Source organism: Arachis hypogaea, chromosome 4 (assembly GCF_003086295.3).
Source record: "Arachis hypogaea cultivar Tifrunner chromosome 4, arahy.Tifrunner.gnm2.J5K5, whole genome shotgun sequence".
NCBI classification, from domain to species: Eukaryota; Viridiplantae; Streptophyta; class Magnoliopsida; order Fabales; family Fabaceae; genus Arachis; species Arachis hypogaea.
In genome coordinates this window covers 111,331,411-111,344,904 of record NC_092039.1, presented here as the reverse complement: position 1 = coordinate 111,344,904, position 13,494 = coordinate 111,331,411, and the positions used below count along the sequence as shown (strand labels likewise).

General features: G+C 35.8%; 1 protein-coding gene and 1 long non-coding RNA gene across 3 annotated transcripts; both read left to right on the top strand.

Annotated features, from left to right (window-relative positions):
* Window positions 1-428: 428 nt before the first annotated feature.
* On the top strand, window positions 429-3,517 carry LOC140184475 (uncharacterized). Its single transcript, XR_011881377.1, has 4 exons — window positions 429-611; window positions 702-756; window positions 844-1,002; window positions 3,188-3,517. It is a non-coding gene; the product is annotated as an uncharacterized lncRNA (long non-coding RNA).
* A 4,635-nt stretch (window positions 3,518-8,152) lies between these two features.
* Window positions 8,153-13,001, top strand: LOC112797274 (2,3-bisphosphoglycerate-independent phosphoglycerate mutase). 2 transcript variants are annotated; one of them, XM_025840125.3, is made up of 10 exons: window positions 8,153-8,610; window positions 8,855-9,023; window positions 9,391-9,518; window positions 9,941-10,091; window positions 10,173-10,376; window positions 10,570-10,994; window positions 11,095-11,287; window positions 11,372-11,467; window positions 12,115-12,270; window positions 12,524-13,001. In XM_025840125.3, the coding sequence occupies exons 2-10, from the start codon at window positions 8,859-8,861 to the stop codon at window positions 12,686-12,688; spliced, it is 1,683 nt and encodes a 560-aa protein (XP_025695910.1). In that variant the 5' UTR covers window positions 8,153-8,610; window positions 8,855-8,858; the 3' UTR covers window positions 12,689-13,001. The 2 variants fall into 2 exon arrangements, with proteins under 2 accessions (XP_025695910.1, XP_072092061.1); XM_072235960.1 differs by lacking the exon at window positions 9,391-9,518 and having other exon boundaries at window positions 8,476-8,610; window positions 8,855-9,057; window positions 9,870-10,091.
* Window positions 13,002-13,494: the final 493 nt, after the last annotated feature.

The following is a 13,494-nucleotide window of genomic DNA, read 5'->3' as shown; positions in this document are numbered from 1 at the left end:
CAATTTTATGTATTGATTTGTCAGCTATTCTAACTCTTAATGATTTTTTTAATTTTTTCCAATCAAGTTTTATATTTGAACTAGCAAATCATTGTGTTGCTCTAGAATCTATGAAAGCATTTATAAACTTTTCTGTTATTTTTATAGTAATAAATGTGGCATTATTACTCAATCTCTGAGTCTGTTTCTGTAAAACCCGGTTAATTAACGGCTAATTAACCCATAAATGAGAATTTATTCTAGAAATCCAAAATGTTATTTTTATGGCTAAAAGTGATAGAGGAGATTGAGACGAGAATTTCGGTACCAATTTTATAGAAATCGGACCAAGATTGGACCGAACGGGCCAAACCGGGCCAACCGGACCCAAAGTGGGCCCTTGGCCCAACTAAACTAAACCAAAACCCTAGTTTTCAGCACTCTCTCTCCTCACAACACACTCAAACACGCTGAAATGGTGGAGAGGAAGGGAAGAACTCTCTCTCAACTTCTTTCTCTCACTTGATCTTCAAACCACCATAACTTTTGATCTAGAGCTCCGATCGCCGCTTCGTTTGCGGCCACGCGTTCACCGCGGAGAGCTCTACAAAACCCATACAATTAATCTTGAGGTAAGCCACGTTTTGCTCTTCGAAATTCCAGCCTTGTTTTCGAGTTTTATGAGCAAAAATGTTGAGATTTTGGGCTCTTTGATGTTATAGGACCCAACTCTCTTGAAGGAGAAGGTTAATCTTATCTCCTTGGACCTTGGATGTTGTAAGATTCTCAACCCTAGTGTAATTTGTTGTTCTATGATGTTTGGGTATTGAGATGTTGTGTGTGGGTATGATGGTTGTGGCTTAGGTTGTGTATGTGTGAATATTGGAGCTTGATTGGTGATTTTGAAAAGCTTGAAAAAGGGAATTAGTGGTGAAAAATCCGTTCTTGGAGGTGTTAAGGCCTTGAGAGCTTGTGGATAAGTGATTTGGAAGTGCTCCGGTTGAGCTTGGGAAATCGGCTAAGGTATGGTTTCGGTTTCCGTATCTAATATGTAATGTGGTAGGAAATACTTAGGCTAGAGGCCCTAAAATAGGCATTGAATTATTGATGTTGTTGAATGATTGATATATATGATGTGGTCATATATGTGATGATGATTAATGATGCCTTGATGGTATGATGTATGAGAAATATACATGTTGTAATATATGCTTGTTGATTGGTTATGGTTGAATTGTGGGTTGAAATATGTTGATGGTGAGTACGATATTAATTGTGTACAATGATGATTTATTGGAATTGGTGTTGTTGAGAATTGGCATGAGGAAGAGTATATGATATGTCAATGTGTTTGGGTTTGAGCCACTTGGGTGAAGTGGGTTAAAATGATGAGATAGTGATTTTGGTAAATTGTGGTAAAGTGTCAATGTGTGAGTTGAGGAGGCTTGATGTTGAATTTGATATATTTTGATTGATTTCAAAGAAAAGGGATGAAATTGGCATGTTTTGATTAATTTTGAAATGAGTTGGAAATGGCTTGTTTTGAAAATGGCACTTTGTGGTTTTGTATGAAAAATATGATTTTTGGGCATACTTTGACGGGACATAACTTGGACTACGGATCTCTGTTTTGTGTCAAATTTATTTAGAAACGAAATTGGATCCGGGATGTCCATGCCGTTCGAAGAACGGGTGAAAAACGATTTAAAATGAGGAAATTATGTCTGTTGGAAGATTGGGGTTTAAATCTGTGAATTCTGCAGCTTTTAAACTTAGAAAAATTTTTAGCAGAATGACCCCTTGCGTGTGGGCGCACTTGGCGCGTACGCGCCGTTCTTCCAGAAAGCGCCATCCACGCGTGCGCGTGATGTGCGCGGGCGCGCCGATTGTGCTGCACCCAATGCCCAGCCATTTTCCAGAGAGTTATGCCAAAACTGTGCCGGTGTTGTGCCTGGGGCACGAGAACACCCATGCATACACGTGGTTAACGCGTGCGCGTCGATTGGCAAATTTTTAATCCACGCGTTAGCGTGCATGACGCTTGCGCGTCGATGAGTTTTCGAGGCCATCCATGCGTGCGCGTGGAGTGCGCGTACGCGTGACCCTGTTTTCATCCCAAAGTTGATTTTTGAGTTTTAAAAGCCAAATCTCATACTACTAAGCCTCTGATCTCACCACTTATGTCTTAAATCATTATGATATGCCTAGCTATTAGAAAAGGAGCTAGTGAATGTGGTAACTTGCGAGTGAAGCAAGGAAAAAAAATGAATGATCAATGAGGATCAAGCATGATTATGTGAGAGGCGGAGGATGGTGGTGGAAGTGCTTGTTATGCCATGGGCCGAAAGGCTGTGATTGATAATGAAATGGCTGGTTATGGATTTAACCGTGAGCCGGGTGGCTGGTTATGGATTTAACCATGAGCCGGATGGCTGGATTATTGCCGTGTTACGGCGGAGCCATGATTATGGCTAAGAATAAATGCATATATATGCTGATGAATGAATTGTGAATGTTGCACTTCCATTATCGGAGATGAGAGTTTCCCTGGGAGAAAGCTGTGGCTAGCCACCACGTGCTCCAGGTTGAGACTTGAAGCTCTTTTGACCCTATGTCGTCAGGGTGGCCGGGCACTGTGAAAGCCCCGGATGAGCTCACCCCCATAAATATTCACCAATGAAGGTGATGGATATGGATCATGATTATGATCAAGTTTATATTGAGTATAACTCAAGTTGGGGAGACACGACAGAGGGACAGTCCAATGGTTAACTGCCAGGACTTGTCGGGTTGGCTCTGTAACCGACAGATGATATCATCGGCCACTAGGGACAGGCATTCATCATATGCATACTATATGAATTGTTTGAGATTGCCTATTTGACTGCATATTACTTGCTAATTGTCTAAATGCCTTAATTGTTCTTAATTGTATATTCCTTGTTTGATATAACTGTGTTTGCTACATTATACTCCTGCTGGTGGTTGGGAGGTTTGAAGGAATTGGAAAGGAAAGTATTAGTTAGACTGAAGGATCTTTAGTCATATGCCCTTTTATGGTTTAGCTTGTTTATAAGCTTTGATATTATCTGGGGGAAGTTCTAGGATTGCCTTCGGCTTTCCTCTATTATTATGTATTATATATGTGGAAGCTGTTACCATACTGGGGACCTTTGGTTCTCACCCATGCGGATTTTGTGGTTTTCAGATGCAGGACATGAGGTTTTCCGCTGAGGCATGCTGGGGACTTCTAGATTTGCGAAGATCCTTTGTTCTCGGGGCTATGTTTTGGTTTATATGTTTTGCTTAGGTACTTTTATCTCCATTAAATAATACAAACTGTGATGACTCCTCTTATGGGAGATTTTGGAGAATAGGTTTTATGTTTTTGTGTCCCTTTGGGTTTCCTTTGGGGTTTTCCTTATTTTTATCATATGTATATATTGCTATGCTCAGACCGGTTATCTTCGCAGCTGGATCTTGAGTCTTGATATTCCTGTTTTTGACACTCCTTGTATATATATAATCTCGCGTTGGTTTATCCTTGTTCGTTACGTTATCGATCGGAGTGTTGCGCTTATGAGTTGCGATTTTTGTTTACCCCTTTTTCTACAAAGGCTCCTTGTTATAATCAATCATTCATACTACTATACGTACTAAATTTTTAATTTTTGAGGTCGTAATACCTTGCCATCTTTGAATTATGACTTAAGCATAAGACTCTGTATGGTAGGGTGTTACAGTTTCTGAGACATATTCAAAAATATAGTCTAAGTTATCATCAGATTCCTCTAATGGTTCCATGAAACAAGACTTAGCAATTTCTGTTTGCTTAGTAAGATCTTTTTTATCCTTCTTTTTGGGACATTCATTTGCATAGTGTCCTTCTTCTTGGCAATACCAACACTTGCAATTTTCTTTTTTATTCGGGCAATAGTCATTTTTTTTCTTTTATTTTTATTGTTAATTCTTATTCTAAAGTTACCTCTTTTTTCTCCAATTTGGATAGTATTTTCTTTTTCTAAATTGATATTTTCTTTTTCTTTGAACATTTTTATTAAAATCATATTTTTGGAGTATTTCTTCATTATCCTGACAGCAAATTCTAATTATATTTGCAAATCTTTTTTGAGTCGCTTCTTGCATACAACGTTCTTTTATTTCCTCTCTTATTGCAGAGGTTGCTCCACCAAAATTATTTTCAACTGTCCCTCTATTTATTTCTCTTATAAATCTTCCCATTATAAATTCATTAGCAGGATATGAAAGTTTTGTTATATACATACTAAGATAATGATTTTTATCTTCTTCTTTTAATTTGTAATAATGTATTCTATATTCGCATATATAAGATTCCACATTACATAGATCATATATCTGAATATTAGCTAAATGGTTTTTTGCTTCTTGATATTCTTTATTATAGACTTCTTGTCTATGATCTATAATATTTTTTCCAAAAAATTCTTTATATAGAATCATCATTATATATAATATCTTATCATAAGCTGTTGTTTTTGTTGCTAAATCTTCTATTATTTGGTTTTCTATTGATGTCATATAATCTCTTATAGTTCCTTTAGTATGAACCCTATGTAATTCCAAATATCTCTTCCAGACAAATCACTAAACTTTGGATTAGTAAAAGTTTCTAATAAAAAGGAATTCAACCAATTTTTTAAAATTTCTTTTTCATTTTTTTTACAGTCTAAGTCAAGCATTCTTTCTCCTTCCATTTCCTGGATTTTAGAAACGTATTTTGATGGTATTTTTGTATATTTTGAATCTTTATTTATAAACCCTTTTTTAAAAGCATAATTATCAAAACCTGTTTTCCATTTAAATTGAGATTGATTATCCTTAGATGTTCCAGTTTCATTTTTTACTTGTATTGGAATTGCTGGTTCTTCGTCACTTGAATAATCTAGAATGTGTTCATCATTTTCTATATTTTCAGAATTTACTAATTCTTCTTCTATTTGAAAACTATGTTCCATAATATTATTTTCTTGAGCCATTTTTAATTGTTTAAAAAGCATTGCAACTTCTTCTAATTTTTCTTCAATATTCATAATTTCAATGGTGGTTTTACTTTTAAGTCTGTTATGTTGATTATATTTTGAAAATTTTTCTTCTTTGGGATTCTCTTTTTCCTTATTTCTTTGAAATTTTATGGATACTAATATTTTTTCAAGCATATCTACTATAGAATTTAATTGTGGGTTAAAAGTATGATAAAGATGTGGGGAATTATTTCTATGGTAGCATTTTTTAGAAATTCCGTGTGAAAAATAAGTTTTTTCAGGTGTTTGAAGTCCTTCAATAAAACTTATAGTAAAATAAAGATTTTGAGAAAAAGTATTTTGTATTAATTTTAAGAATTCGGTATCATTACAATTAACATTGGTTAAAATCATTAATTTTTTATCTATTAATTTTGATAATTTAATTATTTCTTCTCTTAAATCTTCTAATTTACTTTTTTCCATTAAGTGACGCTTTTCTTTGTAAAGAGTTACGGTTTTAAATGAAAAGTGTGACTTTAGAATATATGATTTATATTTTGCCACGTAAGCATATTTTTAAACTTTGATCTGTAATTTATATTTTACCTATATAAATATATCTGCACTTTAAGTGATTTTTATATAATTTTCGACATCTTTATTAAAATACCTGATAACTTTAATATCATTGAAGTACCTTATATATTTTTAATAGTCATTTTTACCCATGCTTTATACATTCACAGAACACATTCACACGCGCTACATAGATATTATAGGTTCTTTAAACAACATCCAGCCTCATCTTATAAATGTCCAAAGAAATAATTCAGAAGGCTTGGACCATAACTCCGGACCCAATTCATTTCACAATTTGGAATAAAGTATAAACCATGTTGGTAAGTGAGATGAATTTCTAGTGGTTAATTCACTAGTTCGTTTAACTAAGGGTTAAAATTAAAATAATAAATAAGATTATTAATTAATTATTTTTCATTTCAGATTTTAAATTTTAAAAAATAAAGATTTGCAATTAAACCAAATCACAATTGGCACAGTTATTTTCAATACCACGCTAAACCTCTTATTCTCAATTTGCGATCTCCGTTTCACAGTCATCCTGCCGACGCCATTGCACTTCTTTGCTGTCCGGTCTGACGCTGCCGAGCAGCATTCCCGTGCATCCTCCTTCCCATTGCCTACCTGCTGCCGGCTGTGCAGGTCCCATCGCAGCCTCACCGTGTGCGGATGGTTATTTCTATTTCTAATTGGATGTTCATTCAATGGGTATGCAGATGGTTATTTCTATTCCTAATTGGATGGTTATTCTTTTCAACTCGGTTTAGTCTTGTATTGTTAAGAATTGTTGGATGTTCGATTCAATAAGTGTGCGAATGATTATCCTAAATCCATTGATGAACAACTATTAATTAAATAAACATCTAGCCAATTACTGACCTTTGGCAGCAGCGATCAGGCAGAGAGAACGTTGGCGTTGGGGGACGTTCACGTCAAACCAGCAGCGGCGTGAAGGAGATCCGGCATTCTGGGCGGCATTTGGTGCGACACAGTGCGATGCCGCATGCGGAAGTATGGCAACCGGGAGCTCTTGGGCAGTGTTTGGATAGTGTCTTTGAGACACAAATACACAATAAGACATAGACATAGAATACACAATTTTTTTGCTATGTTTGGTAATGATGAACAAGACACATTGATCTCAACCAAATATCATATTTATCCCTATCAATGCAACACCACTACCAACATTGCTTTCCACCATCACTGCCATTAATTTTTCAGTCTCAATCTAAAGAACTATGAAATATCATCAAAATCTTTAATCGAATAATCAAATCAATAATTTTTTTATATATAAAAAATTAAAACAGAGATCCAAGAAAAAAAAGAAACTTGAACAAAATATATCCAATGAAAAAGAATAATGAAAAATAAAATACAAGAAACAAGCACAATTTGAAAAACAGATATGGAGGCAGTGAAGACAGATCTATATACAGAGAGAGGCAACAGAGGCGTCAACGCCGGCACGAACCAACAAAGGCAACGGAGGTGAGTGAAGGTAAATCTAGAGGCAAGGCGAGGCAAGAGAAATATCGTCACAAACGACGAAGAAGAAAGGCGAACCAAGGCAAATTTGGAGGCGACATGACGATGGGATGATGGAAGGTGACAGAGAGGTGGCACAACGATGGTGACGGCAACAACGCTGAGAGGGAGATGAAGGCAGCGGTGGAAGAAGAGAGAGAAGACAGAAGAGAGGAAGAGAGGCGGACAAAGGAAGAAGGCGGTGGCGACACCGATAGTGGTGGTGGTGACAATGGTGGAAGGAGAAGGCAGGGTAGAACAGAGGTTGGAAGGTGGAATGAATTGGAAAAGAAGAGAGAGAGTTATGAAAATAGGGTAAGGGATAAAATTGGAATTTTAAAAAATTACCAGGGATAAAATTGAAAAAATTTGTGTCTTATGGGTTATGTCTCAGTGTCACAGCTTGAAGGAGATACACAAAATACATGTATTTTATGCACATCTGTGTATAAGCGTGTCCATCAAAATTTTGTGTCTCAACAAACAAACAGTGTACACGTTCTACCGTGTCCATGTTTCTAGTGGACATGGACATGAACCAAACGGGGCCTTGGCGACGACCGACGTTCAACGGTGGCGTGAGCCAGGGGCGCAAAAGGACGGTAGTAGCGCACGACCACCGTAAAGGGACGACCCCAAAGCTTGCGGGAGAAGCATGTGGGTAGCGCCGAATGTTCAGTTTGCAGCGAGGTTGCCAGGGTTTAGTTTGCAGCCCCGTTAATAGAGTTTTCTTGAGTGTGGCTGCTCAATAGTCAAAATGTGAGGAGGAGAAATAGAATAGTCAAAATTTGAATAATAAAAACTAGGATTTAGGGAATAATTTGAAATAAAATATTTTTTTATTTTATTGAGCCAATTCTAAAATTTATTATTCATATTATTTACAAATATCATTGTCCATATAAGAAAACTTATATTTTATTAGATCAAGTTCAATTCCAATTAAACCTCATTTAAATATTTAAATTTTTAAATTCTAACTCGGTTCAATATGCTGTGCTAAATAGAGATATTTGAACAATCGAAATTCAAAACTGTTCGAAGATCTAGTGCCACTTGAATTAAGTTATAATACTGGCATAAACTTTTGATATTCAAAAATCAAAACTTCAAATTAAATACTTTTTTTTATACTATTTATTTATTATTTATTTACTCTTGTTTCTCAATTAAAATAAAGAAAAGAAAGCGAAAACATTGAGCGTGAAGAATGATGCTGAACGAGATGCTTATGCCTTGTTCCACGCCAACCTATTAACAAAGCACTAATTAGAAGACACTAGTCTCCATTTCAATTAAAATAATTAAATGAATAAATAGAAAAGTTTGTTTCTTCCATGCCACTAGTATTTATATCTAACCAATTGCATACGCAACACATGGTTTTGCTCAGTTAGGTTAACGCATCATCCACCTCTTTTTTACAGTTACACCTAACCTCATTTGATTTCATATCTCTTCTTTGTTTTTGCCTCCTTCCCTTACTCACTCACTCCGTCACTCTCTCACAAATCAGGTATCTCTCTTCTGTTATTCCCATCTATCTACTCGTAATCTCCATTAACATTTAATTTCATTTATTTTAATCTAATTTAATTTAATCCATAATATAAGATAGATTATGAATTGTTATTACTATTATTGTTGTTGTTGTTGCTGTTACTGGTGGTTTCTGAAATGTTTTGGAGTGATTTTATTTGATTTGGATCTAAAATTTAAAGAGAGAATGAAAAAAATTGATTTTTTTTTTATTGTGTTAGGAATATGGGAAGCACCCCAGATGCCAAGTGGAAATTGGCTGATCACCCAAAGCTGCCAAAGGGAAAGCCAGTTGCTGTGGTGGTTTTGGATGGATGGGGTGAGGCCAACGCTGATCAGTACAACTGTATCCACACCGCTGAAACTCCAACCATGGATTCCCTCAAAAAGGTAGATATATAGATATAGATATAGATACTATATGGTATATGCACCCTTTTGTGGAATCTGAAATCTTTTTCTTTTTGCATATATTATGATATATTCATTCATATAATGATAAGATCTAAGATTGGTCCCCCTTTTCGGGGTGTGTATGTTTGCTTGATCCACTTTCTGCTCATGTATTGTCATGATTCCTAGGTTTTTTTTTTTTTTTTTAACCTTGTCATTGGTAGGTGAGAGGCCTTCTCTTGATTTGAATTTTATTTAACTGGAAATTCTGAACTGGTGTTATTGAATGTGTTGGATTTGTATGATTATTCATGAGATAGAAATGGAAATGAATGGTGGGGTTGGTTGGTTTTTGTTGTTGTAGGGTGCACCTGAAAGGTGGAGATTGGTGAGGGCTCATGGTACTGCTGTGGGACTTCCTACAGAGGATGACATGGGCAACAGTGAAGTCGGTCACAATGCTCTTGGTGCTGGCCGCATCTTTGCTCAAGGGTAAGGCTTTTTGTATTTGTGGTTAAAAGTAATAGACTAATAGCAATCAGATGTTTCTTGCCATTTTATTTAACCTACTGGTTTCTTCATAAGGAATTGGTTTTCTGGAGTTTCTTTAAGACTGTTACTATTAGATTCATACCAGCTAGAAATGTTAAACGTTCTTGTTTCTTGAAAACAATTGAACTTTGCTGTTGTCATCTATTGCCTAGTTTTCCTTTGATGGTTTTTTCGGTTAATTGTATATTACTTTGACTTGGAACTCTGTATTCTTAAATATTTGGTTCATTTAGAATTTTCAGATGTTTACTTTTGGTGTTCCCTTTCTTATGTGTACTCCTTAATCCTTAGCCTTTCTTGTTAAAATGTTCTCCTAACTTGTCTGAGGATTGGAATTTTGTGGTGTTTATTGTTCATTCTAGTGCCAAGCTTGTGGACCTTGCTCTTGAATCTGGAAAAATTTATGAAGGAGAAGGCTTCAAGTACATACAGGAAAGTTTTGCCAATGGCACATTGCATCTCATTGGGTTGTTGAGTGATGGTGGAGTCCATTCCCGACTTGATCAGTTGCAGGTGAGGATTGGGGGGTTGGAACATTTGTTTTGCCATGTTTGTGTGAAGTTTATCCTTTCTAACTAAGCAATTTTTCTGCAGTTGTTGCTTAAAGGTGTTAGTGAGCGAGGTGTTAAGAGAGTCCGCGTACACATTCTTACAGATGGTCGTGATGTTTTGGATGGCTCAAGTGTCGGATTTGTAGAAACTCTTGAAAATGATCTTGCCAAGTTGCGTGAGAAGGGTATTGATGCAAGAATTGCATCAGGTGGGGGTCGTATGCATGTTACAATGGATCGATATGAGGTACTGCATAACATTGCCCTTCAGTTTGGTCAAGTCAAGAATCTTTCAATACCCATATAAGATTAAAATAAAAATATTTTATGAGCCATAAGCATTTTGTATTTGTTTACAAAAGATATGCTTGACTTGCATCTATTCTTTTTCTTTTTTTACCTTCTCTCTCTTGTACTAATGGTTTTGAAACAAACTGCAGAATGACTGGAATGTTGTGAAACGAGGGTGGGATGCTCAAGTTCTTGGCGAAGCCCCTCATAAGTTTAAAAGTGCTCTTGAAGCTGTCAAGAAACTAAGAGCAGAACCAAAAGCCAATGATCAGTACCTGCCTCCTTTTGTCATTGTTGATGATAATGGGAAGGCTGTTGGACCAATTGTTGATGGTGATGCAGTTGTTACATTCAACTTCCGGGCAGATCGTATGGTTATGATTGCCAAGTCTCTTGAATACGAAGACTTTGATAAATTTGATAGAGTCCGTTTCCCCAAGATTCGCTATGCTGGAATGCTTCAGTACGATGGTGAATTGAAGCTTCCCAGTCATTATCTTGTTTCTCCACCAGAAATTGACAGGACTTCTGGTGAATTCTTGGTGCATAATGGTGTTAGGACTTTTGCATGCAGGTGAGCTGTGACTACTTTAAATATTAATAAACCACTATTCAGAAGTTTGGATTTAGCTTTAAATATAATCGTGTTGACTTGTTTGAATCTCTTTCAACAGTGAGACTGTTAAATTTGGTCATGTCACATTCTTCTGGAATGGAAACCGCTCTGGCTATTTTAATAAACAACTGGAGGAATATGTGGAAATTCCTAGTGACATTGGGATTACATTCAATGTACAACCAAAAATGAAGGCACTGGAGATTGCTGAAAAGGCTAGGGATGCCATTCTTAGTCGGAAATTTGATCAGGTAAACAATGAATCATCAAGTGACTCCGATATATTGCGATGTTATTAAACTTCCACTTATTCTTCTATCTTATGTGTTGCACAGATCCGTGTCAACCTACCAAATGGTGACATGGTGGGGCATACAGGTGATATTGAAGCAACAGTTGTGGCTTGCAAGGCTGCTGATGAAGCAGTGAAGGTACGCATGACGATTAATTTTCAAATTTTGCGGAACACATTTTGCTGGAGCACTTTTGTAAATACAGCTTGTTATTTGTTTTTGTACCCTCGCTGGAAATTTGAGAACTCCATGTTACTATATAGGGCTTTTAGTATCGCGAGTAAAATTGGCACAACAGTGTTTTTGGTAAGAGCTATTCATGTGAGAAAAGTATCTTCTGTCTATTTCTCTCTTAAAATGGCAAGGCCATGTTCAATATCAAATTTCATTATCCAATTTTGTTCTCTGTTTCTTTGGCATATTATTTGGTCAATTGAAGGGAAGCAGGTGAGAGCTGTCCCTAATTCCCACACCGCCACTATAAATGTCACTGTACCACAATAGACATTAAGGGTATGATTGGTTGTGGGGTAAATATTGGGTGGGAATTTCATGGATGAGTTAGAGGTGTAAAATTGCACAAGGAGTTAATCCATGACTGGTTAACTGATTCTCTGTCTTCAGGAATATTTCTTTTGTTGCATTTAGTTTTTAATATGCTAGTGCTGAATAGGTAATTACTGCAAGAAATAAATTTGTGCTAAAAGGAGAAAGAACAAGATAGTTGTGAAGACGAGTAGTTAATCAGTTGTATTAATTAATGTGTATGTGCATTTGTTATGCAGATGATTCTTGATGCAATTGAACAAGTAGGTGGAATTTATGTCGTCACTGCTGACCATGGCAATGCAGAGGACATGGTCAAGAGAGACAAATCGGGAAAGCCTCTTCTTGACAAGGAGGGAAAGATTCAGATTCTTACTTCACATACCCTTCAGCCGGTAAGTCATGCAAATTCTAGCTGGTCAATTCTCCGCTTTACATGAATAGTGAATTTGTTGAATATCTAGCTAATTTTTGTCGGGTAATAACTAATAAGGCAGAGATTCATTGTTTAATGTTAATCACAACCTAAACAGATGTCTTAAAATATAGGCATCCATGTTAAAAACAGCGAGTAATCTCTTAAAAACATTCCTATGACAAGGTTAATTTTGGTTCCAACTTTCTAATACTTCTGCCTTGCTTGTTAAGGTGCCTATTGCCATTGGAGGTCCTGGATTGGCCCCTGGGGTCAGGTTCAGAAATGACGTTCCCGACGGTGGGCTGGCCAATGTAGCTGCGACTGTGATGAATCTTCATGGATTTGTGGCTCCCAGTGACTATGAGACAACTCTCATTGAAGTAGTTGATAAGTAGAAAATCGTTAGATAAACTATAATGTGCACAACTACAGGGAAGGCTGGAGATTGCAGCCCTTTTAAATAATTCGAAAGTTTTCGTCTCCTCCACACATATGGCGGGGTTTTGATTTTTCATTTTTTGAAGAATTGTTAGTGAATCAGTCTGCGGATGACAGAACAGGATAACTTATTAATGGCCATTTGAGTGTAGCTTTTGTTTCTTTTTTTTTTAAAAAAAAAAAGAAAAGGAAAAAAACCCTTTGATTGTCCTTAATAATTATTCAAACATTATGTGATTTTTCCAGTCAAATATGGTAGGTTTCTAGTTATGACTGTGATGTTTGATGTCATTTTGGAATGCCGCCTTAGCTGATTTTGTATATTGAGGTTGATGAGAGGACGTTTTGTTCAGTGCAAAAGCCAAGTTTCTTTGAATTTAAAAAGTAGATGTCAATTGTTGAGTTGGTAGATAATGTAGAATATATACATATATATATATATATATATATATATATATATATATATATATATATATATATATATATATATATATGAAAAAATAACTCGAGCAATGAAAAAGAAAATGAATGAGCTACAGTTAACCAAGGCATTATTTTTGACCGTCTCAAGATTGTTACATTTGTTCTGTCTCGGTTTTAGTTAAGTATTTATTTTTAAATATTTACTTAACTAAGGAAATCATTGAAATATACTATAATTTTAAAAATTTAAAAGCAAGTTACAAAATTACTCTTGATAGCAGTAATTATGAAGTAAATATTTAAAAATAAATACTTAACTAAAACCGAGACAGAACAAATG

What these genes read in the sequence shown, in the direction of transcription:
- LOC112797274 (XM_025840125.3), top strand. Translation starts at nt 8,859, where the DNA reads ATGGGAAGCACCCCAGATGCCAAGTGGAAATTGGCTGATCACCCAAAG. An exon ending in GTTAGGACTTTTGCATGCAG is followed by an intron (nt 10,995 to 11,094) that starts GTGAGCTGTGAC and finishes CTCTTTCAACAG; the next exon opens with TGAGACTGTTAAATTTGGTC. An exon ending in CTTCACATACCCTTCAGCCG is followed by an intron (nt 12,271 to 12,523) that starts GTAAGTCATGCA and finishes TTGCTTGTTAAG; the next exon opens with GTGCCTATTGCCATTGGAGG.